Source organism: Micromesistius poutassou (assembly GCF_964030765.1).
Source record: "Micromesistius poutassou genome assembly, chromosome: 16".
NCBI classification, from domain to species: domain Eukaryota; kingdom Metazoa; phylum Chordata; class Actinopteri; order Gadiformes; family Gadidae; genus Micromesistius; species Micromesistius poutassou.
The window spans coordinates 6,641,383-6,664,764 of record NC_140286.1 but is presented as its reverse complement, the minus strand read 5'-3'; the positions used below and the strand labels follow the sequence as shown (position 1 = coordinate 6,664,764).

Genomic DNA, 23,382 nt, shown 5'->3' with positions numbered 1-23,382 from the left:
GTGTGTGTGTGTGTGTGTGTGTGTGTGTGTGTGTGTGTGTGTGTGCGTGTGTGTGTGTCAGGTATAGCCAATTATATGTCATGAAGTTGTGAAGTGCTAGGTGCTAAATTGTATTGTGGTGCATTCATTCCAATAACTTACTTACATGGGAAAAACAGAGTAATGCCTTGTCATGCCTATACTCATACAAAGAAATGGAAATTAAATGTGTAACATATTTATAACAGACATTCCTAATTCAAATAAAGAAAGAAATTAACCTCTGTGCCATACATTTAATTAATTAGAATTAATTTGTGACTCATACTGTTATGAGTTATTAAAAGATCAAAATGTTCCCCCATTATTGGCTAATACTTTAACTAACAGCTCATTGTAGAACTCGTAGTGACAGGCTATTCCCAGGCTATAAACTGTGAATGATGTATAACGGATCATGACAATCTGACAGGGAGGTTTAAAAAGAGGCCACAGGGAACTCATATTGTCATCGGTACAGCTAGCAGGCAAGACTAATCATCGGCCTCATCCTTTGTAAGTCCTCTGTTTCTAGTATTTTTGGCCACCAATAGCCTATACTCAGTGTATATGTAAAGTGGGTCTTGATGTTTTCTAGAACTTGCAGCCATGACAGTGTCCTACTCCCTAGAGGTGGCCAATGCTCGATTCGGTGGCTTCTCCAAGCTCCTCTTCAGGTGGAAGGGGAGTATCTACCGGCTGCTTTACAGGGAATTCCTGATGTTCTGTGGGTTGTACGCCTTTGTCAGTGTCTTCTACAGGTAAAATATTTTTATTTTTGTTTGTTATAGACATGCTGACCCTTGTGTTCCGAATTTAGCGTTGAGCACCTGATCTCTTCTGTGTGTAGATTTACACTCACATCGAGGCAACAGGACCTGTTCGAGCGCATAGCCCTATACTGTGATCGATTCACCAACACCAACTTCATCCCAGTGTCTTTTGTGCTGGGTAAGCTCAACTCAATTTTTCCATCAAAGTGTCTTAAACCACTCCCTAGATCCGTGATGGATAGTATTCATTTTATTATTTTTTTTTACTTTTGTGAAAGTTAGAACTTTTTCTAAGTAGGCCTATTCGATTTTCCAAAAACCTTTTACGGCTCTCTCAATAACAACTACAACCTCCACAGGATTTTACGTGACCTTGGCCTTCAACCGATGGTGGGGTCAGTACACGAGCTTCCCGCTGCCCGACAACCTGATGATGGTGGTGTCTGGGAACGTGCACGGCGGGGACGAGCGGGGACGCCTGCTGCGGCGCACGCTGATGAGATATGCGCACCTGTCGTCGGTCCTCATCCTGCGCTCCATCAGCACGCGGGTCCGCAAGCGGTTCCCCTCCATGGAGCACATAGTAGACGCTGGTGGGGAGCCGGCAGCTGCTGTGTATATAAACTTGCTAAATCAGTATTCACGATATATATTTAATCATCACTTCTCATCATAGACTATATACTTTCTGAAACCTTTTCGGTTAAACATTTTTAAATGATTCTTAATACGGTTCTAAAACTAGATCAGCTTCTTAATTGCCTGTGCATTGTTTACTGTAGTAAAACTTAGGCCACGGATCACCATGCATGGCTTCGGACTGCAAATCGATTTCAAAGCGCATTGTATACGCAGGGTTTACGACAGCAAAGGATGTGGAAAAGCTGGAGTCCCTGAACTCTGACTTCAACAAGTATTGGATGCCGCTCACGTGGTTCTCCAACCTGGCGGCCCAAGCCAGGGAAGAGGGTCGAGTCAGGAACGATGTGGCGCTTAAACTCCTCATGGAAGTACGTTTTTCCCTTCAAATTGTAAAAAACAGTAATAACCTAATTAATTAATCAAAGCTGGCCTAGTGTGAGCTAGTATTGTTTATGCAAAAAGGTAATAGCAAGACTAATAATATATATCATATAATATAGTATAGTATAATATAAGATAAGATAATCTAGTATTAAATAAAACATAAAGTAGGCATGCGTTTAAACCATTATCCACTATGTTCACAGGAGCTCAATAAATACAGAGCCAAATGTAGCCTCTTGTTCCACTATGACTGGATCAGCATTCCTCTGGTCTACACGCAGGTATGTACGACGCCCTGAGACAACATGTAATCAAATAATAGAAGATAAGCACTTCTGGAATACTCTGGTGGCCTTTGAGAGGTATCACATGTTTAGGCTCGAGGATTGATACCCACAGATGGAACTTCCTGGTTCACAAAGTAAAAGTCCTCCCTTTAAGTCCAATCCTCTGGATTTGTTTTTAGAAAAACTTCATCTGTTGAACTAAGGGCTAGAAAGATATGTATATTTTTTTTGCTGCATCCATTTACCTTTTGTGATTACATTTGTGACTTCATATTATGTTTGCTCTCTATCCAGGTTGTGACTGTTGCAGTGTACTCCTTCTTTGCTTTCTGCCTAATCGGACGGCAGTTCCTAAACCCAAAGAAGGGCTACGGAGACCATAAGATCGACTTGTACGTCCCTGTTTTCACACTGCTCCAGTTCTTCTTCTACGTCGGGTGGCTCAAGGTAGGTATATATAGACAGACACGGGGACACCTCCGCTCTGTCTACCGTGAGTTCCTGTTATGAGAGTGGTAGCCCATATACCTTGACGAGGCTGTGATGTTTCCATACAGGTTGCCGAGTTAATCATCAATCCCTTTGGAGAGGATGACGACGACTTTGAAACCAACCAACTGATAGACCGGAACTTTCAGGTTGTTTATTTTATTGATTAACTTTGTATTATTATGTTTTCAGGTTTTTATTACAGTTTATATTAAAATATATATTTTATTTAACTAACAGCCATGCTGACAGAAAGACTCTCAGGCCTTTATTTCGTACCACTCTACTCTCATTCCAGGTGTCCATGTTGGCTGTGGATGACATGTACCAGAACCTTCCCCCGACGGTGAAGGATAAGCACTGGGCCCCGGCGGGCTTCTCCGTGCCTTACACCCAGTCCTCCGCCCCTGGTTCCCGGACCCCCGCCTTCATGGGCTCCACCTACGACATGAGGTGAACAGATGGGTCTTTCCCTCTCTTGTTGTTCACTTCAGCTCTAGTCTTTGTCCCGCCAATTGAGCACAGGTGGACCGTCCAGGTTCATACATCTGTGAGGACACTCCCTCTTATGAAGTCACTAGACGGGATTGGAGGGAGATATTGAAAAGGCTTGTAAAAGCCCTTTAATAAAATAACATGATGTGTGACTTATCATGCAGGATTGGGCTTTTTCTTACAAACCTGGGATCTTCCCTCAGTGCAACTCAGTGGTCATCAGTGGGAGACAATGAATTGTCTCTTTTGCACAAAACATACAAAGAGTCCACACACAAAAAAAGGGTTATATGTTTACTGTTGGTGCATCGCCTAATAAAATGAATATATTAACAAATCAGCCCTAACTTAGTTTCTTCCTTTTATTTTCCTACTTATTTAGCACATATGTTTTGGTGGGATAGTGCAAATTAAATCATAAACAGGTGTTGTTTTTTTTAAAGGTTGGCAACCGTCATTGATATAATTGATGTGTAGTTTCACCGTGTTCTGTAACAGTGTTTCTGGCCTCTGTGTATCATACAGGATGAGCACTGAGGATCTTCAGTTTCACCAGCCACAGGACCCTCGTTCGGACATTCAGATGCTTCAGCCAAGGGGCTCGCTGGGAGACGGGCTGGACAGTGTTTGGCAGAAGGGCAAGGGAATTATCCGAGGGGCAAGCCTCCCGTCCTTGCTGGAAGGCTTGACACACCCAGTTAAGGATGACTGCATTAACTGCAGCGGCGATGAGGTCTGAGCCCTGACTCAAGTACACAAGCAATGATGACAGTTGGATTACATGGCATTAAGAGGGGGTTTATGTATTTCTTTAGGCATTCTACAGTCTGTTTTTGTTACAATAATGGTTCCACACCATGATTTATTTATTATTTTATTTTAAACTTTATACTACTTTATATGATGCATTGTTCGAAATAAAATTAAATAAATCAATGTGATATTTTTTATTAATTGAAATCTATGACTGTGCAATATTGCAAATGTATGGTATGTTAACACTGGATATAGTATTCATGAATGGATAAGCAAAGGGATAAGCGATAGTAGCGAAATACTTTTACTTTGAAATTAAAATGACGGATCACGAAAAGGGTCAAACTAAATGACCAACCTACTTCCGTATACTTTCGCTTTACCAACTATATTACCTGTAAACACCCAAAACCCTGGACGACGTTGACATTATTGGCTGAAAAGTCGAAGTGTAGGTAAGTTGTTACCGTTGATGTTAAAGCAGCATCAAGCCATACGCGTTTACTATCATAACGACGTGAGTTTGCAGCTATATTAGCTAACGAAAAGCTTGTTAATGATAGCTAGCATTACTTCATAGTTCTAATGTGTGAAAGCCAGTGGGTGGCAGCTTCAGTAGACATTCGTTTTCTCGCTATCGTTAATCTGAATGATTATATTACAGGCGATCGCCCTTTTAGACCCTAGTCAGAGACAGGAATGAGGTTGTGCGATTAACGTTAGTCATCGTAAAACCAGCCCTGCTCTGGTCTCAGGGACGTTCATTGCTTTGCTTCGTGCATCATATAATATGCATACTGTAGCCGAGCTCTGATTCATTCAAACGAATGTTCTGTTTTGTCCTGCTGAAAACAGGGAATCCGCTGCCACACTACGTGGAAACAAACAAGGACTGAAAACGGTCATGTCAGGTGACGCCTCGCCGCCGTGTTATTGAGCGTGACTGCTGCATTGCTGGTGGTGGGCAGCCCGCTGACAGCGACGACATGGCCCTGGGTGACAGTCCTCATGTGCTGCTAGGGAGGATTCGCTTCCTGAACAAGTGCATCGACTGTTTCCGAAAGAGCGAGCTTGTACCAGAGAGTTTATGTTATGTGCCGAACGAGGTATGTTATAAAATCTGCAAAGATTCATCGTCCGCCTCATCCGCATCATCCAGCACGGCTGCTGGCACCGCTGGTACTCCCGGAAAGACCGTAGTTTCCGTGTTTGAAGCCCCTACTACGACCAGTAACAAGAAATTATGCAAGTACAATATTGAACCAAAGAAAGGAACGTGCATACGGACAACTGGCGATGAATACTGCAACAGCCAAGGTCTTTGGGTGAAATTAAACAAGGTAGGCATCTGAGGTCCCAATGTGATCACTTCTAAGTTGTTAATCATATTTTTATTCCGGAACCACTGCATGTGCACCTTACTCACCACCCATGTTTGCTAATCCACTAATTATCAAATAGTAATATACATTCTTTCTAAACTGATAGAAAGTGAATTGTTTTTATTGATGCACTAAACATAGGCCATCCTTTTTGCAGGATTGCTTTAGTTACTACTGTCTTTTGTTTGACCAATACGAACAGAATGTCCTAGATTGTCATTCTGCATTCATTTCCAAAGACTAGCCTTGCATACATTAGAACTGCTGCTTTTGTATCAAAAAACAACCTTAATGCTTTACATAGAATACCTGTCGATCACAAACCATACAGTACTCTATATATCATGCAGCTGTCGTGACTGTATCAAACCAGTGGTTCATGTGTTGACAATGTGTCGGCCCCCCAACCAGGACCAGCTGGAGGAGCACCGGGTGGGCCAGGAGCTGGACGAGGGCTGGATCCTGGTGTGCAAGCACACGGAGGGCGGCGACCGCCTGGTGCCCGTGGAGTCCCCGGAGACCCTGAGCCGGCACCAGCAGCTGTTCGGCTTTGACCACAAGCCCTGCAGCCGCTGGGAGCACGTGGTGGACGTGGAGAACGCCCTGCACCTCGGCACCAAGCCAAGGGTAGCGGACAGCGACCCGGCTGCGGTCCAAAAGCTCAGGTGAGGGGTCGTCGTGGAGTTGTGGTCCACGGGTCTGTTTCTTTTTTTACCATAGTGACACACACTGTTTGTGTCCTCTCTGACTCTGTGGTTCCCAAACCTTTGACTTTAGGTGGACCACCTTGTATTTGAATAACTAATAAATAGAGGAATACACATGCAGTGGCTGAGCAAAGAGTGCCAACATCCCCTAAATACACAATAATGACTGCAAGAAGGCCATAGCCGGTGGGAGACAGTGGAACGACAAAGTCAGCAAGGTGGCCCCCTGTGTGTTTGTTTGGCAGAAACCAAATTAACGCAAACAAATCCACATCATATATTTACTGAACAATTTTTACAATACATATATTTTCAATGATCCATGTTCTTTTTTCCATTATGCAGTACCCTCACACACCACAGGTTCAAAAACACTGTTGTTACTCATTCACTCGCCCTATAACTCACCCGCTCACTCAGTCTTATTCTCCTCGATTCTGCGTGTTGTGGAGTACGGGGTCAGAGTGAGGAGACGAGCATGTCTCTGGGTGTATTTGAAGGTGAGCGCTGTTCTTCTCCTCTCAGGCACGTGCCGCCCACCTGGACGTACGAGAGCGACGAGGACCTCGTGCACTTCTTCTACGACCACATCGGGAAGGAGGACGAGAACCTGGGCAGCGTGAAGCAGTGCGTGACCAGCATTGACGTGTCTTCGTGCTCGGTGAGTCATATGTGCCGACCATCATCAATACGTCCATTGTGATGTGTTGCTGTGGTGGAGGATGATACCGGACAATTTTCAGCATCAGGGGAGCTTTATTTATTCAGGAGCACTACAATCAACCTATGTGTTCCTGGATGGCTGGGCGCTCTTTTTCTTGACGTTGCAGCTCTTGATCTAAATGGATTGACCCGCCATTCTGTGGCACCATCAAACCTGAATCAATATGAGTCTCAATAGAGTAGCAGTACGGAAAGCCTCTTTGTGTGTGTGTTTGTGTGCGTGAGGGTGTTTGTGAAGCTAAAGGCTATTTGTTGTTTAGGAGGATCCGAGTGGTGGGGCGAGTGGGCTGACGGACGGAGACACAGAGACGTACTGGGAGAGTGACGGCATGCAGGGCCAACACTGGATCCGCCTCCACATGAAGAGAGGCACCGTGGTGAAGTACGAGCCACATGCTCCTACTGTGGGATGGGGGCCCCTTGGGGCCACTTAGTTTGTATTCTTGCCCATTCCATATCTGTCAGTGCCCGCTGTGAATTCTCAAGAAACCATCAATGCTAAGTGGCAATAATTATGTTACAGATACAGAGGACTTTAAATTGTATGTTACAGTTGCCCAGCTCAAGCAAGAAACGTCAAAGTAAATAGAATAAACACAACAACACATAAACACTAGCAGCAATATAAACCAAAAATACAGCATCCATGGAATATGGTAATTATAGATACAAATATGCTTCTAACCAACAGCAGAATGTTAATAAAACATGCTTGTATTTAAAATAAAAGTATAAATGTAACTGCAGTAAAGTGAAGTGAAGCATAGTGTTAGCTTTGCATGTATGCAGTACCTCGACCACCCCTTGTTAACCTGCACCATTGTGCTCAAACATTGGCTGAATACGTGGGATCGTAACATTGCTGAGTCTTAGCCATGATTCATATTCTCCGCCCACCGCCCCTATGTGGCCTTCAGCAAGCTGATCCTGACAGTGGACGCCACGGATGACAACTACATGCCCAAGAGAGTGACCGTGTACGGAGGCGAGGGGGACAATCTGAAGAAGCTGAGTGATGTCACCATAGACGAGTGAGTGGTGGTTTGTTTTGGTTCTGTTATTAGAAAGTAGTGTTGTCTATAGATCAGTGTTCAGGAATGCATTATATATGCCATATATATATATATCGTCATATATATTTAAAAAGGACATCTGATTACTAACTGAGAAACCATGCAGTACAATAACATTAGATATTTGCACGTGAGCAACCATTCAATCCCTTTGGTTTGAATTGATCTGTTGTTGTTTTGAACCCGGCGCTGCTGTGTCTTGTTTCCGTAGCAATCTGATTGGAGAGGTCTGCGTTCTGGAAGACATGACATCGCACCTGCCGGTCATTGAGGTCCGGATAGAGGAATGCAGGGGTAAGCCTATGAGCCGCCCGCTCCATATTCCACCTAGCAGATCATACCAGAACCTGCTGTTAATGTAATTCTAATGGAACATCCAGACGAGGGCATTGACGTGCGGATCCGAGGCCTGAAGATCAAGTCTTCGTGTGAGCGGGACCTGGGCCTGAACGCCGACGTCTTCCAGTCCTCCAACCTGGTGCGCTACCCCAGACTGGAGGGGACCCCCCCTGAAATCCTCTACCGCAGAGCCCTGGTCATACAAAGGTCAGAGGGGGCGGGCATGTTCAAATGGGTTTTTGCCATGAGCCATGGATCACTCATCATTTATAAAGAACCTCATTTAAAGAACCACTGGGCAAATCGTGCAGTAGGCCTTGACTAAACATCACCAAATTGAAATGCCGTGCCCAAGTTGAATTGGACAACAAATGAATAAAAACGGTGAACAATGACTTTTCAGCAACTTAATAATGTTAGCGCACAATTGTATTGATTGCTTGTGTGTTGGGGCATTGCGTTTCTGTGCACCCCACAGGTTCATCTCTCTCCTGGATGCCCTGTTGCCTCACTTGGTGCCGGCCTGGGACTACAGCCTGGGCACCTTCAACCACATCAAGGTGAGTCCGCCCCGGTTCCACCACCCAGATCACGTGCACAATGGACAGAAATTCTACCATGTGACGAGTTAATGATTATCCGGTTGATTTATCTAAACCCATCCACTACACAGAGCATCAAACAGTTCTTGCTGCTGTCCAAGCGGCGCTCCGCCCTCATCACGCAGTGCCTGAAGGACTCTGAGACCAGCAAGCCCAACTTCATGCCCCGCCTCTACATCAACCGCCGGCTGGCCATGGAGCACAGGGACAACCCCTCGCTGGAGCCCAGCTGCAAGAACGCCTTGTTCACCCAGGTAGGGGCCAATGGTTACTGTGGTTATGGAACGAGTGCCGGTGAACCCAAATGTTAGTATGTCGTCCATGATCTTGAACATCGTAGTCTTTGCTTTTTTGTCACTGTAATTAAAATAATAGCATACTTAGAAGAGAGAATGTAATCCTATGTGTGGATGAGTGGTTAATATTCATGCTGGTATGTTTTAAAATCTTAGTGTTTGAGATCTAGCTGAAAGAGGTGGTTCTCTTGTACTATAACCTAGATGAATAGGTTGTCATTTAAGGGCAATGTCTGTGTGAAATGCACCGGGGAATGTAACAGATAAATAAAAATGCCTTCAAATAATACTCTGATTTCTTTACCCAGGTCTACGAGGGTTTAAAGCCATCAGATAAATTTGAAAAGACTTTGGATTACAGGTAGAACTCTCCTTGTTTGTACAACTCCCAACACCGCTCACAATCCAACACATGACACAACCCCCTCTGGGTCCCCCTCTGGAATCACCCGGAACGTCACCTCTTCCCCTCTTTGCGTGCGGTTCGTCAGGTGGCCCGCTAGGTACGATCAGTGGTGGGAGTGCAAGTTCATCGCAGAAGGCATCATCGACCAAGGGGGCGGCTTCAGGGACAGCCTGGCGGACATGTCTGAGGAGCTGTGCCCCAGCTCGGGCGAGTGCCCCATGCCTCTGCCTTTCTTCACACGCACGTCCAACCAGGTGCGCCGCATTCAGGCCTTGTGCCTTGCCTTTTTATTCCTTTTTTTATGCAGGTTGACAGGAAAGGAAAAAGGAAAACACCTCAAACAACTTATTTTAGAGAAACGTGATGTATTGGGTTGTACAGAGTCTGTTTGGATTTGTCCTGGCTCAATTCTGAACTTAGACGCACATTGTTTTGAGGACTATGTGATAAGGACCCAAACTGCCCTCTATAGGTTAATGGGAACTGACAGTTATTTTGGCAGATTTGTGGTGCAGGGGGGGTGGGGGGTATCAAATATTCAAACGAAAATTCTGTGATTGTAGCGGTGGAGTTGATAAAAGCGCTTTTGGAAAAATGTGATTGTTGGTTAGGGGAAACTACCCGCTACCAAGAGGTACTAACACAAGCCACTTCCTTAATGCTTTGCTCCAGGGCAGTGGTGAGGCCCGGGACTACTATGTACCAAACCCGTCCTGCAAGGAGTTCCACAAGTTTGAGTGGATCGGCCAGCTCATGGGCGGGGCCCTCCGAGGAAAAGACTTCCTGGTTAGCACGCCACAGTGAATGAATGCAGTGTGAATTAAAATAGGAATCATGATGTCATGAACTAGATCTATAGTTCAAGTAAAGGCACAAAGTGCTTTACTGATAAGGAGTATTACAAATACATTACAACACATGTATTGCATAGGATGAAATAAATCAATATAAGATAGGAGGATCTTACCCGGAGACCAGGTTTCATGATGTTTGTGCTGGGCTCCTGCAGGTGCTGGCTCTCCCTGGGCTGGTGTGGAAACAGCTGAGCGGAGAGGAAGTGAGCTGGAGTAAAGACTTCCCTGCGGTGGACTCTGTTCTGGTCAGCATCTCTCCCAAAACATCTTAGTACGGCGCATTCAAGATGCTGTGGGTGCGATTTCAGGATGGGATGAAGAGAGAAAGATATACAAAATAACTCTCCCTCCCTGTTCGTCTCTCTGCCATTGAGAAGTGTTGCCTTCACACACCTGTGATGGAGCTTTAATAACACAATATCCTTAAAGAGCATTTCACTCACGGATAGCTGTGGCGTTTCTCACAGATTACACTCAAACGACTTCTCTCGAATCTTACCTACAACGCCCTTAGCCCCACTGTCTGTATGCGCCCACTCACAGCGGAAGCGATGTCTCATTGTAACCAGTGTTGCTGCGGTCTTGCCCTAGGTCAAGCTGCTGGAGGCCATGGAGAGCATGGACCAGGCCACCTTTGAGTTCAAGTTTGGGGAGGAGCTGGTGTACACCACGCTGCTGAGCGACGGCCAGATGGTGGAGCTCACCCCCGGCGGCAGCAACGTGGCCGTCCGCTACGAGGACCGCTCCGCCTTCATACGGCTGGTGCAGAAAGCCCGCCTGGACGAGAGCAAGCCGCAGGTAGCGTGTGTTTCACCATGTGTGTGCGTGAATGCATGCGGGTTTTGCAAGGCTATGTGGAGGCGTTGATACCTTTCACTTACACATTACACCATTGTTCAATTTTCTTTTGCAAACCCTTGGACTTTTCTGTTCAACGATGACAATCCCACTGGTTTATTTACTATGAGGTCCGTCGCTGTATGTTGAGGATTTATCAGAGCCTTGTCTGCGTGTGCTTTGCCTTTCAGATTGCAGCCATGCAGGCAGGGCTGTTGAAGGTGGTGCCCCAGGCGGTGCTGGACCTGCTCACCTGGCAGGAGGTGGAGAAGAAGGTGTGTGGAGACCCAGAGATCAGCGTGGAGGCCATCAAACGACTCAGTAAGTGTCACCTTACCAACTCATCCAACCATGGCTGGAACGCTCCACTAAATACAGAACAGCAATGCATCTAACTGCAGATTTACCTTAGTGTCAGGTGTAGTATTGGATATCGAAGCCAAATTTGGAAATTGTCTTTACAGACTTATAACGGGTCAAAGATGCTACGTCTATCTTTTAAAGGGTTTATGGTCTGAGCTTGGTAATGCGGAAATTATTTGGAAATGCATTATTTTTAAGTGAAAACTTCACTAGAATGAATTCTAGTGCTGGACAGATTACAGGATTAATCTATCAATACAGAAGGAACTTAACATTTTGGATCATTTATTGACCTTTTGTCTCTGGTGACTAGACATTTCAAAATAGTTTTATAGACCAAAGGATTTATTAGAACAATTTAATTAGAAATTAGATACATTTCTAGCAGCAGCACTGATGGTTTCTACATCCACCTTTCACAGCACACTATGAGGACCTGGAGCAGTCAGACGTCAGGGTGCAGTACTTATGGGAGGCCCTGCAGAACTTCACCAATGGTACGTTCACCAATTGCTTTATTGTTTTACTTTATGTAATGTCGCTAGTCTGAAACATTTAGCCAAAACTTGTGATTTTACATTATTAATTAAGATGAAACTGGTCGCAAGGTGATGCGAACAAAATTCTCAATTGATAGCCCTGTCTCCTGTGTGTTTTGTATGGTAAATCGTCACACTTATTGCATGTGTGCAATGAACACACAATGTGACTTGTCCTTTTGACCTGTGTGTTCCAGAGGATCGCAGCAGGTTCCTGAGGTTTGTGACTGGGAGAAGCCGGCTCCCCGCCCCCATCTACATCTTTCCTGACAAACTAGGGTACGGCAGTTCATAGGGTCGTCTCAACTATTGTCCCCTCATACGCTTTCACAAAAGGTGTTGTGTTGTTTTGACATGGTTCCCCTCGCCCTCTCCAGGTCTGAAACGACAGACGCCCTTCCACAGTCTTCCACGTGCTCCAGCACCCTCTATTTACCCAACTACCCGAGGCAAGGACCACACATGCCGAATATATCTGACATGTTCTCCTTTAGAGAGACTGGATTAACTATGACATCAAAGAGGACATGTACCTTTTCGTTCATTTTAATCTAGAAAAAAAAATAAGTTTGTCACTGCATTGACTCGTACATTAAGTTCAGGTGTCAAGAATTCAATGTTTGATATGTATGCTGAAGTATATGGAACTAATAAATACATTTTGATATCAGGAATAACTCTGACACTGCATGCAAACTGATATATTTAAGGGAACATTGGCATTGCCTGCTACTAAAGTAAGCTGCTAAATGTACAGTACTGCTTTTGATTCAAGACTTGAAAAGACGGATGGTGATTCTATTCTGTTTTTAACTCATGTTCTCTCCTCCCACAGTGCAAAGGTTTGCGAGGAGAAACTGCGCTATGCTGCTTACAACTGTGTTGCTATCGACACGGACATGAGCCCCTGGGAAGAGTGATCTCCCATCCGCGTGGCTATATAGGGGAACCCATATTCACACACACACTCGCACAGAATCACTTGCCAAAATTACCACCACATCTACTTTTTTGCCAATTATTCATGACTGTACATAATAAAGGACTGTATGGCTTAAAAATATGTATGTTATGTGTTTTTGTTTTTGTTATAACTAACAAATGGAAGGTTTACACATCTCATTCATATATAGGTGTGCCAGAGCACCTGTACAGAGAAGTCTAGTAGCTTAATGTCAGTTTTTAAATCAATATTGTTTGGAGCAGAATCAGTATTTAGCGTGCTATGACACCAATATGAAAAGAGGCAATGAACAGGTCTCATCTGTGTCTGAAACTATGGTGGTTCCAAGATAAACATCATAATTCACAAAATAATTTGAAAATGTGTCTACATTTTCAAATTATTTTGTGAATTATGATGTTTATCTTGGAACCACCATATTTTCAAAAGGGGGGTGCTACTCTGTGAAATGATCTGAATATTACTATATCTGGAGTGCTGGACTAGTTAAGATAAGATAAAATAAAGGATGAGCTGAGTAAAGTAAAGTTGACCTGGGCTTGGGAAGAAAAATCGAATCCATGAAGCATCACAAGAGCAGGTGAACTTTATGTGCAGATAAGAAAATAACTGGCTTGCAGCATATACCCAATGTTCAGGTTGATAATAACTTAGGTAATACTCAAGTGCTTCGATAGATCTACTTTTATCTTACCCTAATAATAAAGCACTAATATTTTCATAATAAATTGAGGATGGAATTTGGGCTTTGTGGATTTATATGGAATTCATGTGGTTATGTATGTATAGGACATGAAACTAAATATTGGTGTTGGATAATGAATCACTTTTTCGTATGCAAAGTTATGTTTAGAAAATAAGACAAAATAATTTGTGACATGACATGTGGATGGGAAATGTTTAGGAAATTGTGAAATAATAACCCGACTAAATTATTCAGTGCATGGATGTACCTTTGTGTGGCGCTATGAACGAGGTTTACCTGCAAAAAAACAGGAAGTATTGGGTTTTCTCGCGAGAAGAAATGGCTTCAAACTTCCCCATGAGCCCTTGCGAGTTCTCTTTCTAGCCGGCGCCTGAGAATGGGTACGTGTTTTCATGCTCGGGTTGGAGAGAGAATCCTTGTCCATCACGTTTTATACAGCATTATTATGGCATTAACAGTCTGGAATATACCTGCTTAATATTATCCGATCATAGAGGAGGTCAAATTGATAAACATATTTTGATGTGTTTGGTTAAATGGAGATATGTGGAAACGGATGGCTGACTTGTACCAAGATGGCTACTCTCATGGGCTGTATAGCATTGATACCGAACGATGTTTTTAAAAACACGGTAGACTTATTTAATTTACATACGTTTCTTCCTGGTTGCATATGTTTTCTTTCTGTTCTCTGGGCATATCTTAAACTTTGAACCGTTTGTAGTTTCAACGTGAATTGCAGTGGTATTGTATTCATGCTAACACTAGGCTAACGAGCAGGCTAACCTAAAGCGTTGTGAGATTGTAAAATCGAGATATTGCAATTGACAAAGAACGTAATTGCCTGAACACATTACTCTAAAACATTTGAGAGTGGGCGGGTAATATTTGATCAAATACTTGGTCGAGCCCCGTTCAGTCTAGGGTAGGTGCTAGGTGTTTTTGCCATGTGCATGCTGTCTGACAATGTTTGAGCAATATGATGATACTTTCTTGCGGAATCCGAGCTCGCAATGAGGATAACTACCTTGGAGAACTGATTTGCTCAAGCGTTTCATACTTCGTTTCAACAATTAGAAACGACTCACCCAAATAACCACTGGTATCCTCCTCTCCACCAGGTATCTCGAGGGACAACTGGCATAAACGCCGCAAGACCGGCGGTAAACGCAAGCCTTATCATAAGAAAAGGAAGTATGAGCTCGGTCGCCCACCAGCAAACACAAAGGTATGTAGCCCTATGGATGTTATTTATGTTTTTAATGCTGTGGGTGATGAAAACCTGACCTAAGGCTTGTATTTGTTTGGCCGTTTTGGTTCAAATCGTACTTGCCGATGCTAGGACTCTGTCATAGTTACTCTGACACGTGCATTGCATGTTAGTCATGCTGGTTATTGGAAATTGCAGTAAGTTATTCACACTACTTTTTTCTTTTAACAGATTGGACCTCGTCGTATCCACACGGTGAGGGTCCGTGGTGGGAACAAGAAATACAGGGCTCTCAGGCTTGACGTTGGAAACTTTGCTTGGGGCTCAGAGTGTAAGATTTGTTTATATATAGTCTTAATTGCATTTTCTGCTTAGGTCTTGGTTGATGCAAACTTTATAAATGATCCATTAATTATAATGTATACAGCATGCAGGCCTACCATTTTTTTCAGTGACGATAACCATGTCCAGTTCTGCTACTGAATGCAAGTGACGATAATGTGACTCTGAGAAAGAATGTGTACTAAAAATGTCTCCAGCAATCGCATCTACATCCAGTAAAACGTTTTGGTGTTTGTTCATAGGCTGCACACGCAAGACCAGGATTATAGATGTGGTCTACAACGCCTCCAACAACGAGCTGGTGAGAACCAAGACCCTGGTGAAGAACTGCATTGTCCTTGTTGACAGTCTTCCCTTCAGGCAGTGGTATGAGGCTCACTATGCCACTCCAATGGGACGCAAGAAGGGAGCAAAGCTGGTAAGGATAATATACTAGTTTGTCTAAAAATAATTTGTGGTTGTGGCCCACATTTAGTAGTGGCCTTTCAGTGATGATAACTTGTCCAGTTCTGCTACTGAATGATTGTGAAGATATTTGTGACTCTGAGGAAGCCCATATGTTAAAGTTCAAACTGTTAAAGAGCACTGGAACATGCTGGAAGTGGTAGTACTGGTGTTTTCCGTCACAACTTCTAAATTGTTCTTGTGCATCTCCGATAGACCGCTGAGGAGGAAGAGATTCTGAACAAGAAGAGGTCCAAAAAGATTCAGAAGAAGATTGATGAGCGCAGAAAGACCAGCAAAGTCAATCCCCTCTTGGAGGAACAGTTCCAGCAGGGCAAACTTCTTGGTAAGTCAAATATCTACAAATGCCAAGTTCTATTAAATCATTGGGCCTCTTTTATTCCCATTGCTCTTTATTATAAATTGCAATGTTTGCACACATCTCTAACTACATTCTTTAAATTAGTTTCCTTGGATGCATAACCAATGTCAACCAACGTTATCTGCATGCAAGTTAAGGTTGGTGTTTCTAAAGCCTTTTGTCTTCTCTCCCACAGCTTGCATTGCTTCCAGACCCGGCCAGTGTGGCAGGGCCGATGGCTATGTACTGGAAGGCAAGGAGCTTGAGTTCTACCTGAGGAAGATCAAGGCCAAGAAAGGCAAATAGATGTACAGCCGTTTGATAAGTCAAATAAAATCCAAACGTCCCAAAACGGTGTACTGTCTTCACTTTCTATGGGTTTTGAGATGTGGGGATTGATTTTATTTCTAATGCACTGTCCAATTAAGCTGGTATGCCGCATTCACTGGCTGTCCAAACAATCTCAGTGCTAGACTAACCTTGGTTTGCAGAAGGACTGGGTCACAAAATGACTTATTCCTTTCGAAGGCCAAGAACAAATGGATACTAAAAAAAATAAAAAGTTATTCCAAAACTTTGTCTCTGTGTGCATATAAACGCATGACTGTCTCCCCATTGTAGTGCTGACTAGTCAGCAGCCCCTGAGTATAGGTGCTTGCATTTTCAGTGTATACCGATACATGCAGAATTTCGTAAATTGATGGAACGGCAGTGAATAATTCGTGTGGAAATTGTACCTTAACTGAGGACAATATGCCATGATATAGAAGGCAGGTATGAAGGCAAAGCCATTGGTTCCGTCTCGTGGGGTCCTAGTATTACCGGTTACCTCTTGTGGAATATGTACCTAGAATGCGAAACTGCAACCCGTTTAGAAATGTATCGGCTAATTGAAGCCGCTGCCATGTTTAGGCTTTTTTCATGTATTCACATTGAGAATGAAAACCTCGTCTTCAAAAGACCTGGTGAAGAGCAGCGTTAAACGAGTTAATCTCAATATTTTCTCATGAGGTCCTCTAGGGCTGGGCAAGTAAAAAATAAGGCTGAAGTTAAATGAAACGTCTACCTTCATTTCAGGTCCCCTGTCGATAAATTAAAATAATGCATCTGACAGGTCTGAAAATGTGACCTAAAAAAAAGTGGCTCAACTAGAACCACATAAACCTTACTTTAACAAGCAGAAAATGAATATCAACATGCAGAAGGTGGGTTTACTTACCACTGGCTCATCTTACCCCACTCCCCTATATACAAATCGGCGCTGTGTAACTATAATCAGGAGTTGATTACGTTAACGTTACACACACAAAATATGATCATATTTTAATTAAAGTATTTTTGCTCCCTCTGGATATGTTTGATTATTGATAATGAGTGTGTGTAGTGTATAGCTTGGGTTGTGTTTGTAGGTGTCATTTTGGTATGGATTTTGCTCGTCCAGGAATGCAGTGAATATGCTCCATTAATAGAAATAAATCTGGACCTCACTAATTTCTAAACCCTGACTTCGGCCCTGAGAACAAGTACACATAACCTTAGTCTGCCTGATCAATGTGTTAGATAAAAATAAAATGGTTCCTTTGAGTATACATTTTCATATCGATAATTGCTCTGATATATTGGAATGGAATAAACATATTTGTCAACAATTCCCTTGATGCTCCATGTGCATATACTTATATATAGGCCTACTGCATAAATAGACCGAGTCGGCAAGCAAGGAAACGTCACTTCCGGTCAGGGCCGTGGGGGAAAACAAACCGTTTTCCCCATACACACTCATGCAAAAAGGCGGTATTTTAAACCTTTGTCAAACGCTTGTCCGCTGTCATTTCTTGGTTTGAATCACTTGCATATGCTGTCAAAGGGCTATATATTAAAAAAATTATCATGATCGGGTCGATTGTTGTCCGTATATTTTTTGATCAGAAAACAAAAGATGTCGGGGAATGACACTTCAGGCCATTGTGTAGGATCATTTATCCATTCTTTCAAAGCGTAAGGACAGCAATCGACCCCGATTATATCAAGTTTTTTAAGATAAAGCTCTTTGTCAGCACATACAAGTGACTGAAAGTAAGACATGACAGCAAGAGACAAACACTTGCCGCGTTTTTACGATATAGATCCGGCCGGCGACCAAGGGAACACCCACCTAGACTCAACGCTGTGGGGGAAGACCAACTGTGAAAGATCCACTTTAAAAAAAATATACGGACAACAATCGACCCGATCATGATAATTTTTTTAATATATAGCCCTTTGACAGCATATACAAGTGATTCAAACCAAGAAATGACAGCGGACAAGCGTTTGACAAAGGTTTAAAATACCGCCTTTTTGCATGAGTGTGTATGGGGAAAACGGTTTGTTTTCCCCCACGGCCCTGACCGGAAGTGACGTTTCCTTGCTTGCCGACTCGGTCTATATAAGTCAGTATATATATCTATGCTCGAGTGAGGGCGGGACATCCAGGTTTCGGACATTCGAAACGTCCATACAAATTATCATTGCCATTTGTATTCTTCTTCTGTTGGGAAAAACAGTCTGCCTAGTTACTTGACCAGATAAAATGAGACGGAGAGGTAATAAAGTCTATCAGCACGAGGGCCTCGGATTTATTGAGTAAAGTAGCAAAGGTAATACAGATTCATAAAGCGTGAGAGATCGAATATTCTACGTCCCCTAACAGCGCTGAGGTCGTCCGGAGCTTCGCCTCCGAAGAGGTTCTGCCTCAGAAGAGCTCCCGTGATTTGGTGCATGAGAAACTTATAGTATCTTTCATGGCCAGGTGTGTGTGCTAGCCTTTGTGTGGGTTATCGAGGGTTCTCTTGTCCCTGAGCCTCTGGGTTGTGTTGTCCTTCTGTGTGATATGTGTGTCCTCGCCGTCCGGCTGTGGCAGAGTGTTCTCCGCAGACTGATAGGGGGGCTCGAGGGTCATCTTGACCCTCTTGAATGTGTGGTGTGTTGTGTTTATTAGATTTGGGCCCAGAGTTGACTATATTCATAATGTAATGTCCATTTAGGTTATTTTTTCCCATCATATCCCCCTCAAGTCGTCGTCAGACGACTTTCACTTAAAAATAACGACAAACTCGACCATACAAAATAAAAAATAAAAAATAAAAAATAAAAACAGCTGTCCCCCTCAACCCGTCGCTAGACGGCTTCACTTACTAGGGACACGAGGGGTTGGACCTCAGCGCTTGAAGTATCATTGTAGCATCATCAATAACATCAGAAAGACGACAAACTTGACCATAAAAATAAGCAACCATGAGCATGGGATCCTAATATCTCGCTTGGCCGGGTGTATGGGGAACCACGTGGGAGAAACGCTACTCATGCTTCGGACATGAGTATGCCATACACACCCCTCCTAGGGGGTGGCATCCACCCCGGCCTTACATTGCAGTATCCCTTTGCACAATGACACGGAAGGCAAGGTCAAAACAGAACATGTGATTAAGCAAGAAATTGAGATTATGGAATTAAACCAAAACAATTAAGGAAATCAAAATACAAATCTTTTTTTTTTTTTTTTTTTTTCAAGTCTAAAGTTAAAGTTATTAAAAGGATAAATCGAGTCAAAGTCATTAAAATCGAAAGATAAATCAAATCAATCCCTCCTAGCGGCCCGGTGGGGCACACAAACAAACCAACAGCAGAATACGAGGCTATATATCATCACGTATTCTCCTTTCAGCACCTTCAGCTATAGAAAAATAAGCAATAATAAGCAAGCGGGAACATCCTTCATTAGCCCCTGCCAGGGATGCACATGGGAGTATGGGCGGTAGCACCCCCATACTAATTAAAAAGACCCGTTTATTCAATGGCCCTGGCAGGGCGTTATCCTGGTGAGCATGAGCAATACAGCGGGGAATATTATTGCAAAAAATGGCATTCTACCTTAACCGGGTTATAGGCTATACAGCAATTGAAGCAAATACAGCCAGGGGTGCCCTCTAGCCCTAAAGGAACGGGCCGCAGCCCCTGGTACCGGAACGCAGATCCCTGGTCCGAGTGGCGTGGCTGCATCAGGTGGGAGGAGGGGGCGGTGCTGTAGCCGGGGACGGGAAGTGGGGCCGCCCACCTGGAGAGGTTACTAGCACTTCACAGGTAGGGGGAGGGGGAGGGGCGGGGACTGGGAATGGGGAAATGCCCACCTGGAGAGGTTACTAGCACTTCACAGGTAGGGGGAGGGGGAGGGGGCGTGAAGCTGTGGGTAGGGGAGGTCGTACCCATAGCCAAGGGCCGTGGTTTCCAGGTGTCCTCCTTGACCGACCTGGTCAAGCTGGTCAGGGAAATCCATCAGGGGCATGAGGGGAACCGCTTCGAAGTAGGGAGGGGGTCGGTGTCTCTCCTTTTTGTCCCTGTTGTGCTCCTGGCTCGCCTTCTTTACATCCATTCGCAGGAGTCGTTTTCTCAGGTCCTGGTCCTCCTTGACATCCTCTTCCTCTCGGTCTTGTTCTAGGTTCACGTGGTGCGTGACAGCCTCCTCCCATTCCCGGAAGGTCATTCTCCCGAGTCCAATCACTGTTTTGAGGCCCTCGCGGGTCTTGGCGTTGAGGCCCGTCTCTACTGCTACCCGGAACATGGCTTCCGTTGCATCGGTGGCCCCGGGTCGGGTTCCAAATCCGTCTTTCCACCGTTGCGTGGCTCTGCTGATGTATTCACACGCCGCCTCTCCTATCTTCCTTCTCAGGCCGGTCATGCATGCAGCTGAATTTTGGGCGGGATAAAGGCCCCTCAGGGCGTCCCACCATGTGGGGCGGTAGGGGTCGAAGGGGCGGTCGTCTGGTTGTCTCGTGGTTTTGGCCACGTTTTCCACGTCCTGGAGTGGTTGGGGTCCTTCGCTTCGCATGAGGACTGCTCGGGCGTCTCCCATTGTGAGTCGGTCCGCGGTGGTCAGATGCTCGAAGATTCTGATCCACTTGCCCGCTCCTTCTCTGATCGGGGGAAGGTCCTCCACTATTCCGCGGAGGTCGCGGTGGGTCCATGGAACGTAGATTGGTCTCCCTGTCTGGGTCTCCATTAGCGGGTACATTGGTTCCGTCCCCCCGTCCGGGGCGAGGTTTTCATGGATCCCGTGGGCTTGGGGCTGTTGTGGAGGGGGTCCCGGGGTTAGGGGTCCTCGGGGAGTGCTGGTGGCGCGTGTATTCGGGGCCGGGGTCGTGGTGTTCCCCTGGTCCGTTATGTGGAGCTGATCAAACCGATTCCCGTGACGTGACTCTGTGTCCGTTTCTCCTGTCTTCGCTTTCTTCATCCGCCGGTCTCTGTCCTCTTGGAGGTACTGACTCCGGCGGTACACTTCTTCTCGGAGGTGGTGGGTCATTTGGTCTAGGATTTCTTGTTTCCATTGTTCGTCTTGGGGGACCCAGTCTAGGGTGTCGGCTGTATCTTCAACTCTGTCCTCTTTTTTCTTTCCTTTTCCCTTCCCTGATTTCTTCTCTTTCAGGTTTGGCAGGCTGGAGGTCCGGGAGTTTCTCCTGCTGCTTGCTGGGGATTCGCTCCGTAAACGTGTTCTCTCTGTCTTTCGTCCGGACTGTCCTTGCGATGACGGCCCAGGCCTGGGTTTGCGTCTCCCTGTCCCTTCCTTGCTCCGGTGCTTGGTCTCGGTTGGTTCCTGTCCCAGGGGACCGGCTCTCCCCGGGATCATCTGACATTGAAAGGGGATTGTCGGTGCTCTTAGTTCTTCCTTTGCTCTCCGTCCTCCTTGTTTGCTGACGTGAGCCTCTGGCCCGCTTGGTTTCGAGTCTGTCTCTTCGGGGTCATGCCATGTTACCGTAACCGGGGATTGGGGTGTAGCGTAGTCTATCTCGACTACTGGGTTCATGAGGTGGCGGGGCGGGATGGGTGGGGGGCGGTGGGGGGTCAGGTTGTTGTAAGGGAGTGGGCGGGCGTCGGGAGGCTGTTGGGCATCTGTGCCTTCTTTAGGTACGGGGGGGTACAGCGGGGTCGTAAGGTTCGTCCAGGACGGGGCTGTTGGGTTCCCCCGGACTGGGTCCTTCGTGGGAGGGGCCGGGATCGGTGGAAGGCCCGAGGCCATCGCTTTCAATATCCACATGCTTTTCTCTCTTTTCCGCTCCTGGATGTCGAGGGCGTCTTTCTGCCCTGCCCGGCTCCCCGCGTTGTCGCGGCGGACCCTTGCCTGTTCGTACTGGGCGCGGATGTGTGCGTGTATGGCGCCTCGGCTGTTATGATCGTAGGGCCCCTGTCTCATCACCCCTTCCCGTTGCCACCCTTTAATGTAGTCATCGTATCGTGCTTCCCATTTCTTCCTTGCGCTGTCGTCCAGGATCTTTCCTGGTTCGAGGTTTAGAGTTAACCAGTTCAACGCTCTGATTCTCTGCTGGTCCGCCATTTCGTGCGTCCTCCTCTGGTTGATTTCTACTGTCTTGTTCAATCGCCCAGCGGCTCGTCTGGACTGCCTTGTGGTGTGCGTGTTCTGGGAGCGCGATGGGGTGTGGCCCACGTACGCCCCGGGATGTGGCGGGTCCCGGAGGGGGTAGTCAAAGTCAAAGTCAAGGTAGTACCGGTGTAGTCCAGGGGGGGGGGGGGGGTAGTCAAAGTCACCGTCCAGGTAACCATAAACTCTTTCTGGGCCTGATTTACATATGAGGGCAGATGAGGAGCTGAGGAGTTGCCCTCTGTCCCTCTTGGAGGAGGGGGGGGAAAAAACAAGGGAGGGGCAAAAACAACATGGCCAAGAGGCGTTATTCGACATAGACAGATATTTCACAGAGGCCATCGTAATCTATATGGGGGGGGGTTACAACAACATGACATAAACCACCAAAACAACATTTGCCAAGGGACGTTATTCTCTCTCTTGTCGTTAATAACCATAACCATAATAATCAATCCGTAATAATGCAAACTGGATAACAACAGGAAGGCACAGTCTAAAATATTTCATAAACGTTGTAGGAAAGCATGGTTCAGTTCTAGGTTCTAGATGCGGACATGAAGCATGAGTTCCGCCTTCTTTAGTTCCGAGCCCTAACGGCGAGGGTTCTCTGCGTAAAGGGATGCCTCTTTTTTTTTTAGTGTGGGGAAAGCTCATAAAATAAATAAAAGTAAATACAATAAATATTTAAAATAAATGAGAAATGAGGTGAAAGGGATGCCTCTTTTTTTTTTTTTTTTTTAAAGTGTGGGCAGAGCTCATAAAAAATGTTATTTTTTTAATTTATTTATTTTTTTTTTTTTTTTTTAATAAATGAAAATGAGGTGATATATCTATACCTATCTCTTTATAGGCCTACGTATAACTTTCTGTTAGAGTGAGAAGTCCATTTCTCCCGTACTCCCTCCTGAATTAAAATTTATTCTGTCTTTTGAAACCTCGTCAGGTCTGGGGAGGGGGTCGGTGTATCTCGATTTG

The 23,382-nt window shown here is 45.1% G+C and overlaps 3 protein-coding genes and 5 non-coding genes across 9 annotated transcripts; all 8 read left to right on the top strand.

Annotated features, from left to right (window-relative positions):
- Positions 1-627: 627 nt before the first annotated feature.
- best4 (bestrophin 4) lies at positions 628-3,827 on the top strand (the record flags this gene model as incomplete). The annotated part of the gene is made up of 9 exons (XM_084481056.1): positions 628-779; positions 869-969; positions 1,151-1,384; positions 1,647-1,801; positions 2,021-2,098; positions 2,399-2,551; positions 2,662-2,742; positions 2,892-3,046; positions 3,614-3,827. 9 exons carry the CDS (start codon positions 628-630, stop codon positions 3,825-3,827), a joined length of 1,323 nt encoding a protein of 440 aa, XP_084337182.1.
- A 361-nt stretch (positions 3,828-4,188) lies between these two features.
- hectd3 (HECT domain containing 3) lies at positions 4,189-13,019 on the top strand. Of its 2 annotated transcripts, none has more exons than XM_084481593.1 (20): positions 4,189-4,295; positions 4,700-5,184; positions 5,638-5,891; positions 6,459-6,594; positions 6,917-7,038; positions 7,574-7,687; positions 7,941-8,023; positions 8,110-8,275; positions 8,547-8,628; positions 8,742-8,924; positions 9,275-9,327; positions 9,458-9,626; positions 10,045-10,158; positions 10,382-10,471; positions 10,818-11,024; positions 11,255-11,384; positions 11,849-11,923; positions 12,163-12,244; positions 12,343-12,414; positions 12,801-13,019. In XM_084481593.1, exons 2-20 carry the CDS (start codon positions 4,831-4,833, stop codon positions 12,883-12,885), a joined length of 2,571 nt encoding a protein of 856 aa, XP_084337719.1. In that variant the 5' UTR covers positions 4,189-4,295; positions 4,700-4,830; the 3' UTR covers positions 12,886-13,019. The 2 variants fall into 2 exon arrangements, with proteins under 2 accessions (XP_084337719.1, XP_084337718.1); XM_084481592.1 differs by having other exon boundaries at positions 4,193-4,299.
- Positions 13,020-13,960: 941 nt separating this feature from the next.
- Positions 13,961-16,344, top strand: rps8a (ribosomal protein S8a). Its single transcript, XM_084481208.1, has 6 exons — positions 13,961-14,015; positions 14,757-14,863; positions 15,077-15,176; positions 15,430-15,605; positions 15,848-15,977; positions 16,189-16,344. The coding sequence occupies exons 1-6, from the start codon at positions 14,012-14,014 to the stop codon at positions 16,296-16,298; spliced, it is 627 nt and encodes a 208-aa protein (XP_084337334.1). The 5' UTR covers positions 13,961-14,011; the 3' UTR covers positions 16,299-16,344.
- LOC311361462 (small nucleolar RNA SNORD55/SNORD39) lies at positions 14,607-14,683 on the top strand. The gene has a single exon (XR_014638635.1). It is a non-coding gene; the product is annotated as a small nucleolar RNA SNORD55/SNORD39 (small nucleolar RNA).
- Positions 14,900-15,005, top strand: LOC311361452 (small nucleolar RNA SNORD46). The gene has a single exon (XR_014638625.1). It is a non-coding gene; the product is annotated as a small nucleolar RNA SNORD46 (small nucleolar RNA).
- Positions 15,292-15,359, top strand: LOC311361448 (small nucleolar RNA SNORD38). Its single transcript, XR_014638621.1, has one exon. It is a non-coding gene; the product is annotated as a small nucleolar RNA SNORD38 (small nucleolar RNA).
- On the top strand, positions 15,671-15,739 carry LOC311361449 (small nucleolar RNA SNORD38). The gene has a single exon (XR_014638622.1). It is a non-coding gene; the product is annotated as a small nucleolar RNA SNORD38 (small nucleolar RNA).
- Positions 16,345-16,402: 58 nt separating the features above from the next.
- Positions 16,403-16,533, top strand: LOC311361453 (small nucleolar RNA SNORA35). The gene has a single exon (XR_014638626.1). It is a non-coding gene; the product is annotated as a small nucleolar RNA SNORA35 (small nucleolar RNA).
- The last annotated feature ends 6,849 nt before the right edge of the window (positions 16,534-23,382 follow it).

Bases quoted from the DNA above. Each gene is read 5' to 3' on its own strand.
- rps8a (XM_084481208.1), top strand. The intron at 15,177-15,429 runs GTAAGATTTGTT...GTTTGTTCATAG, and splicing joins CTTTGCTTGGGGCTCAGAGT to GCTGCACACGCAAGACCAGG. The intron at 15,978-16,188 runs GTAAGTCAAATA...TCTCTCCCACAG, and splicing joins CCAGCAGGGCAAACTTCTTG to CTTGCATTGCTTCCAGACCC.
- hectd3 (XM_084481593.1), top strand. From the start codon at position 4,831: ATGGCCCTGGGTGACAGTCCTCATGTGCTGCTAGGGAGGATTCGCTTC. The intron at 5,892-6,458 runs GTGAGGGGTCGT...TTCTCCTCTCAG, and splicing joins GCTGCGGTCCAAAAGCTCAG to GCACGTGCCGCCCACCTGGA. The intron at 6,595-6,916 runs GTGAGTCATATG...TTTGTTGTTTAG, and splicing joins TTGACGTGTCTTCGTGCTCG to GAGGATCCGAGTGGTGGGGC.